The sequence below is a fragment of the Pelodiscus sinensis genome, chromosome 14 (assembly GCF_052426305.1).
Source record: "Pelodiscus sinensis isolate ZL-2025 chromosome 14, ASM5242630v1, whole genome shotgun sequence".
Taxonomy (NCBI): Eukaryota; Metazoa; Chordata; order Testudines; family Trionychidae; genus Pelodiscus; species Pelodiscus sinensis.
This window is the reverse complement of record NC_143065.1, coordinates 24561096-24574886: the sequence shown is the minus strand read 5'-3', so window position 1 is coordinate 24574886 and position 13791 is coordinate 24561096. Positions and strand designations below refer to the sequence as shown.

Below are 13791 nucleotides of genomic sequence, written 5' to 3'. Positions count from 1 at the left end.
TTTCTGCTTAAGAAAGTGGTGGTATAGAACGACGAGAAGAGAAACAATTTGGGTTTTTATAAAATGCTATTGTTTTCAAAGTAAAAGATTAGGAAGTGTTTGTTTAATTAGAATTATGCATAAGACTCTGTTAGCGTAGTTAGGAAATCAAGTGGAGTTGCAAAATGTCAGTCAAGAAAATGCTCTCGTTCATTTGTTGCTTAAAACATCCTGTCGGTTGACTGCTTGAACAAAGTGCAAAGAGAGAGGTGCCAACAAATATGATGTGTTTTTATCATAGTTCTGAGTGCTTATTGCCCTGATAATTTGGATGACATTGTTTTGTATTGTCCAGTTTGCCCAGTTTTATTTCTCTCTGAGAAGATGAACATTGGAAAACCTGTCTATTGTGGATAAAGAAAAGTCAGCCTAGATTCTAAGTTACACACCATTTCTTTTCTTAAACTTGAAGTGATCCCAGAAGGCAGTCCTTGTCAGAAGACTGTTTTGTTAGGATTCTTATTTTCATGTGATTGAACTATAACCAGAACATGGTCTTCAGTATATTAAGAGAGAGTCAGGATTGGTTTGCAACAATATATATATATATATATATATATATATATATATATATATATATATATATATATATAATGTCCCTAAGTCTTCTAGTGGCTATTAGACAGATTTATTCTTGACCAATGGGAAAAAAGACTCACTTATGTAGTGCTTTGCCCTAATACCTCATAGCACTTTTATAAATATTAAACTTCATTCAAGGGGTGGGTAGACATGAGGCATATGAAAGTTAAGTGACGTCACCAAGGTCATATTCTAAGCCAGTAACAGAGCTTGGAAAAGTAACTAGATGTCCTGATTTCTGATTCCTTCCTCTAACTGTTGGGTTACGTTACCTTTCCCAATGTAAAAGCCCCTTTGATTCAGATTTTATTTTTTTTAAATTTCTCAGGAATGTATCAGTGTTGGTTACAGAAATTAAGAATTAAGTGAAAATCAGTGCATTTTCTGAATCACACCAGAGTTAATGTTGAGAGAGAGAGAGAGAATCCTAGAACATTAGAACTGAAAGCGACCTTGAGAGGTCATTGAGTTCAGTCCCCTGCCCTCACGGCAGGACCAAGCACTGTCTAGACCAGCCCTGATAGATGTCTATCTAACCTGCTCTTAAATATCTCCAGAGATGGAGATTCCACAACCTCTCTAGGCAATTTATGCAAGTATTTAACCACCCTGACGGTTGGGAAGTTTTTCCTAATGTCCAACCTAAACCTCCCTTGCAGCAGTTTAATCCTATTGCTTCTTGTCCTATCCTCAGAGCCCAAGGAGAACAATTTTTCTCCCTCCTCCTTGTAACACCCTTCCAGATCCTTGAAAACCGCTATCATGTCCTCTCTGTCTTTTCCTTTCCAAACTAAACAAGCCCAGTTTTTTCAGTCTTTCCTCATAGCTCATGTTCTCTAAACTTTAATCATTTTTGTTGCTTTTCCCTGGACCTTCTCCAATTTCTCCACATTTCAAGGAAGGTGTGCCCAGAATTGCTCACAATACTCCGATTGATGCCTGATCAGTGCAGAGTAGAGCGGAAGAATGAATTCTCGTGTCTTGCTCACAATACACCTGTTAATGCATCCCAGAATCATGTTTCCTTTTTTTGCAACAGCGTCACACCGTTGGCTCATATTTAGTTTGTGGTCCACTGTGACCCCTAGATTCCTTTCTGCAGTTCTCCTTCCTAAACAGTTGCTTCCCATTCTGTATGTGTGAAACTGATTGTTCTTTCCTAAGTGGAGTACTTTGCATTTGCTCTACTTAATCTTCATCCTATTTACCTCAGACCATTTATCCAGTTTGTCCAGATTATTTTGAATTTTGACTCTATTGTCTAAAGCAGTTGCAACCCCTCCCAGCTTGGTGTCATCTGCAAACTTAATAAGCATACTCTATACCAATATCTAATTCATTGATGAAGATATTGAACAGAATTAGACCCAAAACAGACACCTGCAGAACCCCACTTATTACGCTCTTCCAGCATGATTATGCATCCACCTTACAGTAGCCAGACAATTATACATACACTTAATAGTGGCCCCATGTAAGTCGTATTTGTCTAAATGGGATGACAGGAAAAAAAGCAACGGAAAAAAATAAGAGAATTAAAATATAAAGCATTTGAATATTGTGATTTATTTAGTAAACTGTAGATTAATAAATCTCAGCGGGATTGCCATGTAAGTCCGTAACTTTAAAAACAGCACCTAGTCCTGTGGTACCTTACAGAAAATGACTAACATTATTTGTTAAAGGTGCCACACAGTATTCTTTCTATGGTTTTCCGTTCGTGAGCGGAGTGAATTTTGTCTTGTGTGCCAACAATGGGGTTGTGTGCATTTTCAAATGTGTGGCACCCACCCATTAGAGAATTCCCCTGCCAAAGGAGCAGCTCTGTGCTTCCCCTTTCTTGCAGCTCTGGGCAAGGGCGCTTGAAGCTGAGGGCATTGGTGGCGTGGATGTACCTTTGGTGCTTTGACGATGGGGAGAGAGCCCATAGTTTGACCTGAGATTAGGCACTCGTATCAGACAACCATTTCCCCCTTGCACTGGCAGTCTCATGCCACTTTGCCCACATTAAATGAACAAGGCATTCCAAACCTTCTGTGATACTTTTTGAGGCACGATGTTTGTATATTATAGACAGGGAAACTGAGGCACAGAGTAGTTAGTAAATTGCCAGAAGTCATGCAGGAAGTATTCAGCAGATCTGGGCACAGATAAAAGCAAACTGAAATAGTCCTACCTTCTCTCCTCCAGTTCACTATACACAGTACCTCCTATACTTCAAGCCTGCAATGAAAGATAGGGTACAGCTCTTAGCTCCAGACTTGCTTATGGAATGGATTCTTGAGCAGTGATCCATTCATCCATCATATACAGCAAGAAATCTTACCATCCAGGATCTGTTCTGAACTCTGATCATTTTTTGGGGGGGAAGGTACCTTTCCTTTGTCTGTATTAATAATAGGAATGAAGAATACCTTCAACCCCAACCCCCAGCAGCAGCTGCCCTCCCACTCGCGGCCCCAAGCCCCAGCGGCAGCAGCCCTCCCGCTCGCGGCCCTGAGCCCTGACAGCAACAACCTGTCCTCCCGCAGCTCCAACCCCTAGCAGCAGCAACCCTTCCACGGCCCCAAACCCCAGCGGCAGCCTCCTGCCCCACGGTTCCTTTGGTGGCAGCCGCCCACACTGCGGTTCTTCCGGCCATAGCTGGCTGGAGCAGCCGACTATCTGCCACCCAAGCAGCTGCCTGTCTCCCACCACACTGCTGCATGGCTCTGTTTAAGAGGTGGGCAGGCTAGCAGCTTAGAGGGAGCTATGGTGCCACAGGACTGTTCGTTTTAGATTAATAGAATGTACACAAATGCACACACACACGTGCACCTGTTTTCTACATTGCCTTACTTTAGCAGACAGTTTCTGACATGCTGTGTCATAGCCTAACATTATTAACATCAACATAGCTACTTAATGCAATGTATTGATATTTTTTAAACATAATCAGTACTTTCATGTACTTGAGTGGCCCAAAATCAATAAACAAAACAAATCATAGCTTTTGTAAAATCTGGGAATTGTTCAGTAAATATTAAAAACAAAGAGCCTTACCAACCTCTGAATCTGAGGCTAAGGCTATACTTAAAGTGCTTCTGTAGCAGTGCTTTCAAGTGAAAGTGTGTCCACAGCACAAGCAAACCACCTAAAAGACGGGAGTAGCTACCAGTGCTTGAAGTCCGTTTATTCTTATACTGTATAGTGCTGTAACATGTTTTTTCACACCTCTCAGTGAGAAAGTGGCAGTATAGTAAAGTGGCAGTTTAGAAATGGCCTAACTACCTTGTAATTACATTTTCTTTTTCTCTATTGTTGCTCTTTAAAAGACCCATACAACCGAGGAGTAATTGACTGAACTACACTTAGTGTAAAATAATCACACTTAAGAAGTCATATTTTCTAATGTTTTGTTTTGTTCTTGCATGGTTTCTGGTAGAAATGTTGAATTTTAAATTTACTGTCCCTTTAGAATAATCCTACTGCAAGATACTATGACTTTTATTTTCAAGAGACAAGCTGGAGGAGGTAATATTCGTTTATTGGACCAAATTCTGTTGGAGAGAGAGAAGCTTTCAAGCTCCACAGACCTCTTTTTCAGATCTGGAGAAGTAATCAGAATGTCTGAGAAGTTAGTCCAATAAGACGTTACCTTATGTAACGTGTGTATCAAAGTAATATATACAGATCAGCCTTAATGTTGTCTAGTCATTATTGTGCATGTAATTGGCCTTCATCATAAATGAGGTTGGGATTATCATGTCAACTAAAGAAAATCTTTCCAACCAAAGCATACCAATTGCAAAATCGTGACAGGCTAGATTTTCACCACTTCTATAATACTCAGTGAATGAGTCGCAAACTAAATTTCAGCTTTGTGTAAAGTCTGTGCTGTTTCCATTGGTACTCGTAAAACAAGCAGTCTTAAAATACATATTTGAATATGAAAAAGCAACGAGGAGTCCTGTGGCACCTTATAGACTAACAGATTTATTGGAACATAAGCTTTCATGGACAAAGACCCACTTCATTAGATGCATGTAGGGGAAATTCCAGAGGCAGGTATAAATATACGCGCATAAGAAAAGAGTACCAATCAAGAGTAAGGCTGGAGATAATGAGGTCAATTCAGTCAGGGAGGATGAGGCCCACTTTTAGCAGCTGATGTGGAGGTGTGAACACCAAGAGGGGAAAAACTGCTTTTGTAGTTGACTAGCCATTCACAGTCTTAGTTTAATCCTAAAATGATGGTGTCAAATTTGCAGATGAACTGTAGCTCAGCAGTTTCTCTTTGAAGTCTGTTCTTGGAGTTTTTTTGTTGCAGGATGGCTACCTTTAAATCTGCTACTGTGTGTCTAGGGAGATTGAAGTATTCTTCTGCATCTGACGAAGTGGGTCTCCTGCATCTGATAAAGTGGATCTTTGCCCACAAAAGCTTATGATCCAATAAATCTGTTAGTCTATAAGGTGCCTCAGGACTCCTCGTCGCTTTTGCAGATTCAGACTAACACGGCTACCCCTCTGATACTTGATACTTGAATATAAATTTCAAATGTATGTTCGTTATGCAGCCATAGCAAGGAAATTGGACTCTAGCAGTCCCTGGTCCCCTGCTGTGACTCTGTATTTTAAATGTAGTAAAGACCAGATGGCTCTTACTACATTTAAAAAGCAAAAGTGCAGCAGTCTGGGACCCAGCATGCGCTGGGATTGCCGCATCCTGGCTCGTGTCAGGTCCTGCTCTGTGGCTCTGCTTTTTAAATGTAGTCAGAGGAGCAGTGGTCTGAGACCCAGCATGAGCTGGAACTCAGCAGTTCTGGCTCGTGCCAGGTCCCGGACCGCTGCATCTCTGCCTTCCCCCACACCATTGAGAGGATCCTGGGAGGAGTCGGCTCCCCCCAGCACCGACCCCTGCCCCCCTTTTGCAGGGGGCGGGAGTGAGTAGTTGGGTAGTGACTCGACAGCCCGCTGAGCTTAGGCTCATTGAGTAGTTGACTACATGACTAGACGCTTACATTCCTAGACTGCATTGGAAATACATTTTAACTGTAGCAGAGTATAATTATATTTCACACAATATTACGAAGTCTGTTCCTGGTGTTATCAGATTAAGCTGTGTATTTACCGTTCCTTAAACACATGCCATTTAGAAGTCAAATAATTATGGTAACGTTTTCTGTATTTGTGAAGTTGGTCTTAAAATAGATGAAGCATGTGAGTTGTCGGCATACTTAAATTATTGTGGAAAATTTGAAACATAAGTTTCAAGAATAAAATAGAAAAAACAATTTATAGAATCTTTGTTGCCTATGTTTTGCAACTAGACTTCTTGTTTCCAGGTTTTTAAATAGTAAAAAAAATCAACTTTATTCTATTTCTGTGAAATGTAGCATATGCATCTGTTTTCTCACATTGTAGATGGTGGAAAAAATATCTGAGTGTTAGCATTGCTCTCCTGGATAGAAGACATGTCCTATTTTAATGGGTAATATTGAATGACATTAAGTTACAATGAACAAAAACTTTTCTAAGATTAAACATACAGTGCTGTAACTATAGAACAAAGTTTTATCAGTCTGGTCCTGTTAGTGTCATCTTCTGTCTTTGCAGCTGTTGATGACTACAGTAGCTCTCCTATAGAAGACAAAGGGACTCTTCATTATATATGCCATCTTGGTAGAGTTGTAATTGTTGAACTGAAATATATAATGAGCTACTGCATAATGTTTTGTAAGTTGAACTGAACATCTATATGAAGAGCAAAACTCTCTTCCCTATAAAATTAAGAAATGTTTTCCAATATTGTAGCCTCAAAGGTTTAAAAATCATGAGCAAGTTTCCCCAAAAATCATGAGATTTTTGTTAGAGGAGATTGTATATTTGGTCTTCATTTTGACACAAAAATTAGAGGAATAGTTAATAACGAGGACAAGATAATCAAAGCAATCTGGGTCATTTGGAAAAAGGGGCCAAAGCATACCATATGTATTTTAATATTGCTAAATGTAAATGTATACATCTAGGGACAAAGAATGTAGGTCATACTTACAGGGTGGAGGACTCTATTCTGGGAAGCAGTAGCTCTGGAAAAGATACAGGGGGTTGTGGAAGATAATCAGCTGAACGTGAACACACAGGGTGGTGCAATCCTGAGGTGCCTAAACAGTGGAATCTTGAGTAGGAGTAGAGAGGCTATTTAATCTTTGTATTTGGCACTGTCTGACTGCCATTGAAATACTGTGTCCTGTTCTGATGGCCCTATTCAAGAAGGATATTGATATAATGAGGACATGGAGTGAGGTCAAAGTAAGGATGTTAAGAGGTGGGTATTTGGCTAATCATATAACAATACAGTTTGTATTGACTACACAATTAGTCAATAAGGTGCTCAGCCCCGGCTCGCTCTGGGTCCAGGAGCTACCCCCCTTTTTCAGCTCTGCATTTCAAATATAGTAGGAGCCAGGTGTGTGGGCAGCCTGTCTCCTACAGCATTTAAACTGTAGAGCCGCAGCTGGGGTACGTCCTGGGTCCAGCACAAGCCATGACTGAGCTGGGATTGCTTAGTCCTGGCTCATGCTGAGTCTGGGACCTACCCCCACTGTGGTTCTGCATTTTAAATGTAGTAAGAGCAACTACATTTAAAATACAGATCCACAGGAGGGGTAGGTCCCAGACCCAGTACAATCCAGGACTGAACCAGGCTTGCTCAGTCCTGGCCCATGCTGGGTCCAGGAGCCCCTGTCGGCTGGGTGTGTGTGTGTGAGTGAGTGAAGGATGTTAAAGACTAGTCAACTATCCGATAAGCATTTGCTTATTGGATAGTTTTTTTTACTAGTGGACTAGTTGATAGGCGCTTCTGCATTCCTCCTTTGAAATGTACAAGGGCCCCCCACTGCGCTCTTGTACATTTCAAAGGAGGAATGCGGAACTCCGAATACAGTCCGGGGCCAGCGGGAAGTCCTGCTGACTCTGGGCTGCATACAGGTGCCATCTTTGAAATGCGCAAGAGTCCCCAGCAGGGGCTCTTGTGCATTTCAAGGCCATGGAGCCCGGGATCAGCTGGGGACTCCCCAGTTGATCCTAGGCTCTCAGAGCATTTCCTCAGAACCCAGCTGATCCTGGGTTCTGGGGAAATAATCTGGGAGCCCCGGGTCAGCTCCCACAGTATTTCCCCAGAACCCAGGATCAGCTGGGTTCTGGGGAAATACTCTTGGAGCCTGGGATCAACTGGGGAGTCCCCAGCTGATCCCGGGCTCCATGGCCTTGAAATGCACAAGAGCCCCTGCTGGGGACTCTTGCGCATTTCAAAGATGGCACCTGTATGCAGCCCGGAGTCAGCAGGACTTCCCACTGGCCCCGGGCTGTATTCCGAGTTCCACATTCCCAGTGGGGGCTCTTGTACATTTCAAAGGAGGAATGCGGAAGTGCCTATAGACTAGTTGATGGAAATTCCGTTGACTAGCCAATTAACCGCATTTTAACATCCTTAGTGTGTGTTTGTGTATCCCAGCTCCCTGATGGGACCATCCACTCTCCCCACACACAGGGGCTGCTCCAGGGGTTGCAGAGCAGCCTCTTCTCATAGCAAGTCTGGGCCTGCCACTGGTCAAGGCTGCTTCATGGCAGCCTCCCCTGCCCTCTCTCCCCATGCTGCTGCCTCTGATATAAAGGCAGCAAGGGAAGGGAGAAATGAGAGTAGTCGACTCACATCCCGAGGTCAGAGAAGAGCCATGAGCATTATTAATAGATTGTAAACATGATAGACCAAAAGAGCTTAATCTCCTTATCTTGATAAATCTTATTCATTTATTTGTTTTGATTACAGTCTGTAAGTATCTATAAGGGAAATAAATATTTAATAATGATTTCTTCAATCCAGTAGAAAATGTTACAACATAATCCAGTGACTGGAAGTTAAAACTTAACAAGCTGAGTGTAAATAAAACATATTTTTTTGATAGTGAGGGTAACAATTTACCATGTGTTGTAATGAATTCTCCTTCATTGACCATTTTAAATAAAAGTGCATGCTTTTCTAAAAAAATTTTAGGAATAATTTTTGGAGATTTCAGTGGCATGTGTTACACATAAAGTCAGACTAGATAATCACTATGGAGCCCTCTGGCCTTGCAATGTATGAAACCAGAATAGTTTTCCAGATGCCTTAATAAGTAGAAATAATCTCAATGAATTGGAGACAGACTACAGAATGCAGTGCCCTCTTTACAGGAAATCAAAAACCTCTTCCTTAGTTAATGATGTGGCTCATCAACTATTTTTTTATTGTTACATTTGACCTTAAGACTATGCCATGATAAAATGAACTATGAAAAGTGGTGGAGTTTATGGAAGGAAAGGTAAAGAATACAGAAGTCTCATCTTAATGACAGATTTCTACTATGACCTAACATCAAGGAATGATCTCCATATTTCCACATACATTCCCCACATCACTGCTGGGAACACATTCTCAGTCTAAGACATTTGACTTCAGGCACCCCACAGTGGTACAGATGACTAGGTCAGAGGTGGGCAATAAAACAACTGCAGTCACCAGAGTTAGCTTCTAGTGGGCCACTGCCATTATAATTACTTGCACTTCTGGAGGTACCTCTGGCAACTCCGATTGGCCAGGAATGGTGATTTGTGGCCAGTGGGAGCTGAGAGTCCCCCATGCCTTCAGAGGTGCAGGTAAATATGGTGATGTTGGGGGCCTGTCGGGCTAACCCTGGCAGACGGGTTTTCGCCCAAGGACTGGTATTTGCCCACCCCTGAGGTAGGCAGTGGTAGGGATGTCAGAGACTAGTCAACTAGTCGCTTTCCACCCCCTTTGCTGTTACTATCAGAGAGAGACAGTAGGGGTGGGGGAGCAGGAGCCAGTGCTGGGGGGAACCAGTTTAAAAGCTGGTTCTCCCCAGCCCCATCTCCACGCGGGGCTGGAGAGGTAGAAGCACAGTGGAAATGGTGCGAGCGGGGACTGAAGCAGTCTCTGCTTTCGCTGCTTCTGCTGAGATTCTGCTTTTGAAATACAGTAATGCCTCATTTAACACATGCCCACTTAACACATTTTTGCGATAGCACGATTTTTTTTTAGGGAACGTTTTTTGAATTACACGACTGTCCCCAGAATAACACGATTTCCCCAGCCAGCCCATTGCCGGTGGCTGTGTAGGGCTTCCCCTGCCTCCCTGCAAAGTGGTGGAGGGTTCGCTGCTCGCCGTGCTGTTCCCCACTGACTCCCTCTCACCAGACGCCTTGCCCCCTTTCCTCCACCCCCGCTTGCAGGCCGGTGGCTGGGTTTCCCCAGCCGTCCTGTCGCCTGCATGGGGTTTCCCCCGCCTCCCTGCAAAGCGGCGGAAGGTTCGCTGTTTGCCACGCCATTCCCTGCTGACTCCCTCTCGCTGGACACCTTGCCTCCTTTCCTCCACCCCTGCTTGCAGGCCAGTGCCTGGGTTTCCCCAGCCAACCCGTCGCCAGCAGCTGGGCGGGGCTTCTCTCGCCTCCCTGCAAAGTGGCGGCAGGTTCTCTGCTCGCTGTGCCATTCCCCGGTGACCCCTCGCCAGATGCAGTGCGGGTCCTGGCAGGCCTATCACAGGGGCATACGTCCAACTCAGTCTCCCTCCCCTCTCCTCTCTTCCCCAGAGCCAAACACCTCCCTGCTGTAACCCAGTCCCCTTTCTCCCCCAACCTTATGTCCCGGTCCCAATGGACACCACCGCTTGAAACACAACCCCCACCTTTTCCATTATTTTCAATGGGAAAATGACCCTGCATAACACGTTTTCACTTAACACGATCATTTTCTGAAACATATCTATAGTGTTAAATGAGGAATTACTGTATACAAGAGCCATCTATGATCCCAAACCCAGGCAAGCAGTGCCAGGAAAACAACCAGGTTTTTTTTTTTTTTTTAAATAAGTTTATAGACTCTTAGAACTTGAACACAACAATTGAACTTCACCTGTCAGCCAACATTACTATCAGGGTTCATGTGTCTTTCAAGTGGCAAAATGTCATTTGTTGCAACTGGAGTTCTTGTTTGGATGAGGAATGAAGGATGTTAAGAGATGGGTAATTGAGTAATCATGTAGTCAATACACAATTTGTTGATAAGGGAAGACCCTCAGAAAGAGCTACCCCCTGCTGCGGCTCCTACTAAATGTAAACTACAAAGCTGCAGCGGGGGTAGCTCCTGGACCTGGCATGAGTCGGAACTGAGCTGGGCACGCTCAGTCCCAGTTACGTGTTGTGTCTAGCAGCCCCTGTCTGCGAGGATCCCAACAGGGGCTGCTGCTGGGGTTGGCCATGGCCAGGGGCTGCTCCGGAGCTGCTTCCCCTCCACCTCCCCCCGCCTGCTGCATCTGATAGAGCAGGGGTGGACAATAATTTTTTCCAGGGGCCACTTTGGAAATTTTTGAAGTGATCCCGGGCTGCAAAGAAAGGGGCATGGCCAAGATATTTCCGGGTTCCCCACCCCTCAGACAGTGATTGGTCTGGGGGTGGAGTGCTTTTGCCCCCACCCCACATTCCCCCAAGGTGCCCGTGCCCCTGGCATCGGAGGAGACTTCCCTAGCTCCCCTGTCCCTGCCCCTAGTTTAAGCTTATCAGATAGTCAATTAATTGACTACTGTTTTGCATGCCTATTAAGAATAAAGCAGGCTTAGAAATTCACTTTCCACAAATAACCAAATTTGAGTCTAGTCCCTCAAGATAATTGATTTCTAGGAGTCTGTCATTTCAGGAGCCTTTGACAGTGTATTGAGTATGGGTGCAAAGTTATCTTTTTTGGTAATTCAGAGTGAAATCATTCCAGATCTTGAGCCCACCTATTTTTTTTCAAAAGGGCAAAATTATTTAGCAGTTTTGTAGAAAACTCATTTTTGGGCTTCATCTTTAAAATTACATTGAAAATGCAGTCTGATAAAATTGATTTTTAGTTATGTGCTTTTATGTAATCTCCAGGGCAAAATTTGTTGTTGTTCTTGAAACACTCAAAAATTATTTATGGAATAAAACTTTTCTTAGTAATGTTAAATCCATACTAGCAGCAAAACTGTTAGCTGAAACCATTTTTAAGATTTGAGTTTTGCCTCCGAGTCTAGTTAGTTTTGAAGTGTAGACCAAGTTTCATTGTCTATCACATAATGTTTTCAGTTCAGATGCAACTATGAAAGCCTGCACAATGGTGCCCCATCTACACCTCTAACTTAGTGTCTTTTTACACTCCATCCTATTCTCTCTCCTGATTATTGCCTTCTTTGCAAAACTCCCAATTCCAGTCCTTTTTAAAATGGTGTTTATATGGAGGTTTGAAAATGGACAGCACTAATGCCATGTGATGTAGTTCCATGCCAGCTCCTATGTTTTTTGCATCCTTCCAATCAACATTTGTCAATTGTTTTCCACTTCATTCAGATCACTCCAAAAATCCACCCGCATCAACAGGCTGATTGATCTTCTGATACTTGTATTAAATGCAATGCATCCAAGTGAATTTTAAGATTGTAAGTTCTTCAGAAGCTTGTTTAATGGAGATAATGATGTTTGATTTATAATCTTGAAGAGTAAAGAGAGAAAAGGAAAAGAGGGTGAGAGTGATTGCTCTTCCATCAACCGTGGCAACCACATTAAACAGGGTTGTGAGTGGCCCACCTCACAATTTGAGAACTCGCTGCCAGAGGCCATCAACAGAGGGGAAAGAGGAATGCTTTTTGCTCCAGTTTACTTATTACTGGCTGAATGGTTTCTTCAAAAGAATATAAGGGGAGTAGTTAGGTTTTCTCATAAATACCATTATTTTTTCATATTTATAACTAGTAAATGTTGTTTGAGCTGTTTTTCTTAAAATGGTTTTCAAGTTTATTTTGGACTCTTTATCAGTTACAAGGTGAACAGCAAGGCTCAGCTGCTGGCTACCAGCTCCTAGCCCTGCGACAGTTACCAGTTAAGGTTACCAGTACTGGTTACCTTAGCTAACTGGTTACCAGTAAGGTTAACTAGTTGCTCATTTATATCCCTACTTAGGACAGATAATACTTTTTAAAATGCATTTTCCAAGTATAAATGTTGACTTGTGGAAACAGGTTGGTCATTACTTAAATTTTAAATTGACAGTTCCCTATATGATTTAAAAAAATCTGTGTCAAATGCCCTGAGTAAAGATAATCTGTTAATGATTTGCAGAATAATTACCAGCATTTTGTTAACTTGTTGTTTAACCACTGACTCTCAAAATGTTCTATACTGTGTTTTTTTCCCCATATCTTAAGAATGTGAAGCTATCAGCTGAAGTAGAACCATTTATTCCTCAGAAGAAAGGCCCTGATACACTTATGATATCTATGGCTCTCCCCAATGACTGTGGAGGTGTTAGTGGAGTGGAACCAACTCCTATTCCCAGCTACCTGATTACTTGCTACCCATTTGTACAGGAAAACCAGGCCAACAGGTAATTTATGGTTCTGATTCTATATGGAAAAAGATGACTTTTAAGTAAGAGTTTGAAAAATTCCCTTCTGTCAAAGATGTGCATGAAATTAAGAAAGTGACTATATAAACAGTTTTCATACAATTAGTGATAAGCTTGAGAACTTGCTCGCTGCACTTATTTGTTTTTCTACCCCTCATGAATGAGGATAGCATTTCTATGACTCTAGACAATGTCCTCCCTATTTTTCTCCTTTAATCCCCTCCATTCTTGGATTCCTTGTTCTTTCTTGTTTTGGTCAGAGGGCTGGCCACAGATCTTTCTTGAAACCACTTGCTCTATTCTGAAACTTTAAACGAGATACCTCTGAATTGTATCCTCCCACATCTAAAATAAGGTACTACAGAAAAAAGTCTAGCCTGGATCCTTATATGGTAAAACAGTATGCTGTTAGCAGTCTGAGGCCTTCCCATGGCTAACTTTATTTGCAAGTACATGTGCAAAACAGCACGGTATATTAAACTGAGCATGGGAAGGGATTAGACACCAGAAACCCTTATTCTAGTCCCAGCTCTGCCATTTGCCAGTTATATAGTCATGAAGACCCTTCTCTTCTCTATATATGTGTTCCTATGTAGGATAAAATCCCAGTCCTGCGGCAGAGCTTTACACTGATCACGCACAGGGCTCTACTTAACAATTCCCCTCCTAGGAAGTGGCTTGTGCGGATTTGTACAGTTATTTTGAATTTTTGC

General features: G+C 42.5%; 1 protein-coding gene across 3 annotated transcripts in view; it reads left to right on the top strand.

Moving 5' to 3' along the window:
• The window catches only part of SECISBP2L (SECIS binding protein 2 like), a 59050-nt gene that overhangs the window by 2091 nt on the left and 43168 nt on the right, over positions 1-13791 (top strand). For 2 of the 3 annotated variants that reach the window (XM_075897204.2, XM_075897207.2), the window contains exon 2: positions 12879-13057. In XM_075897204.2, coding sequence (XP_075753319.2) covers positions 12879-13057 — 179 coding nt within the window. Of the gene's footprint in view, positions 1-12024; positions 12114-12878; positions 13058-13791 lie in introns of all 3 variants that reach the window. The other variant, XM_075897206.2, reaches the window with a different exon arrangement.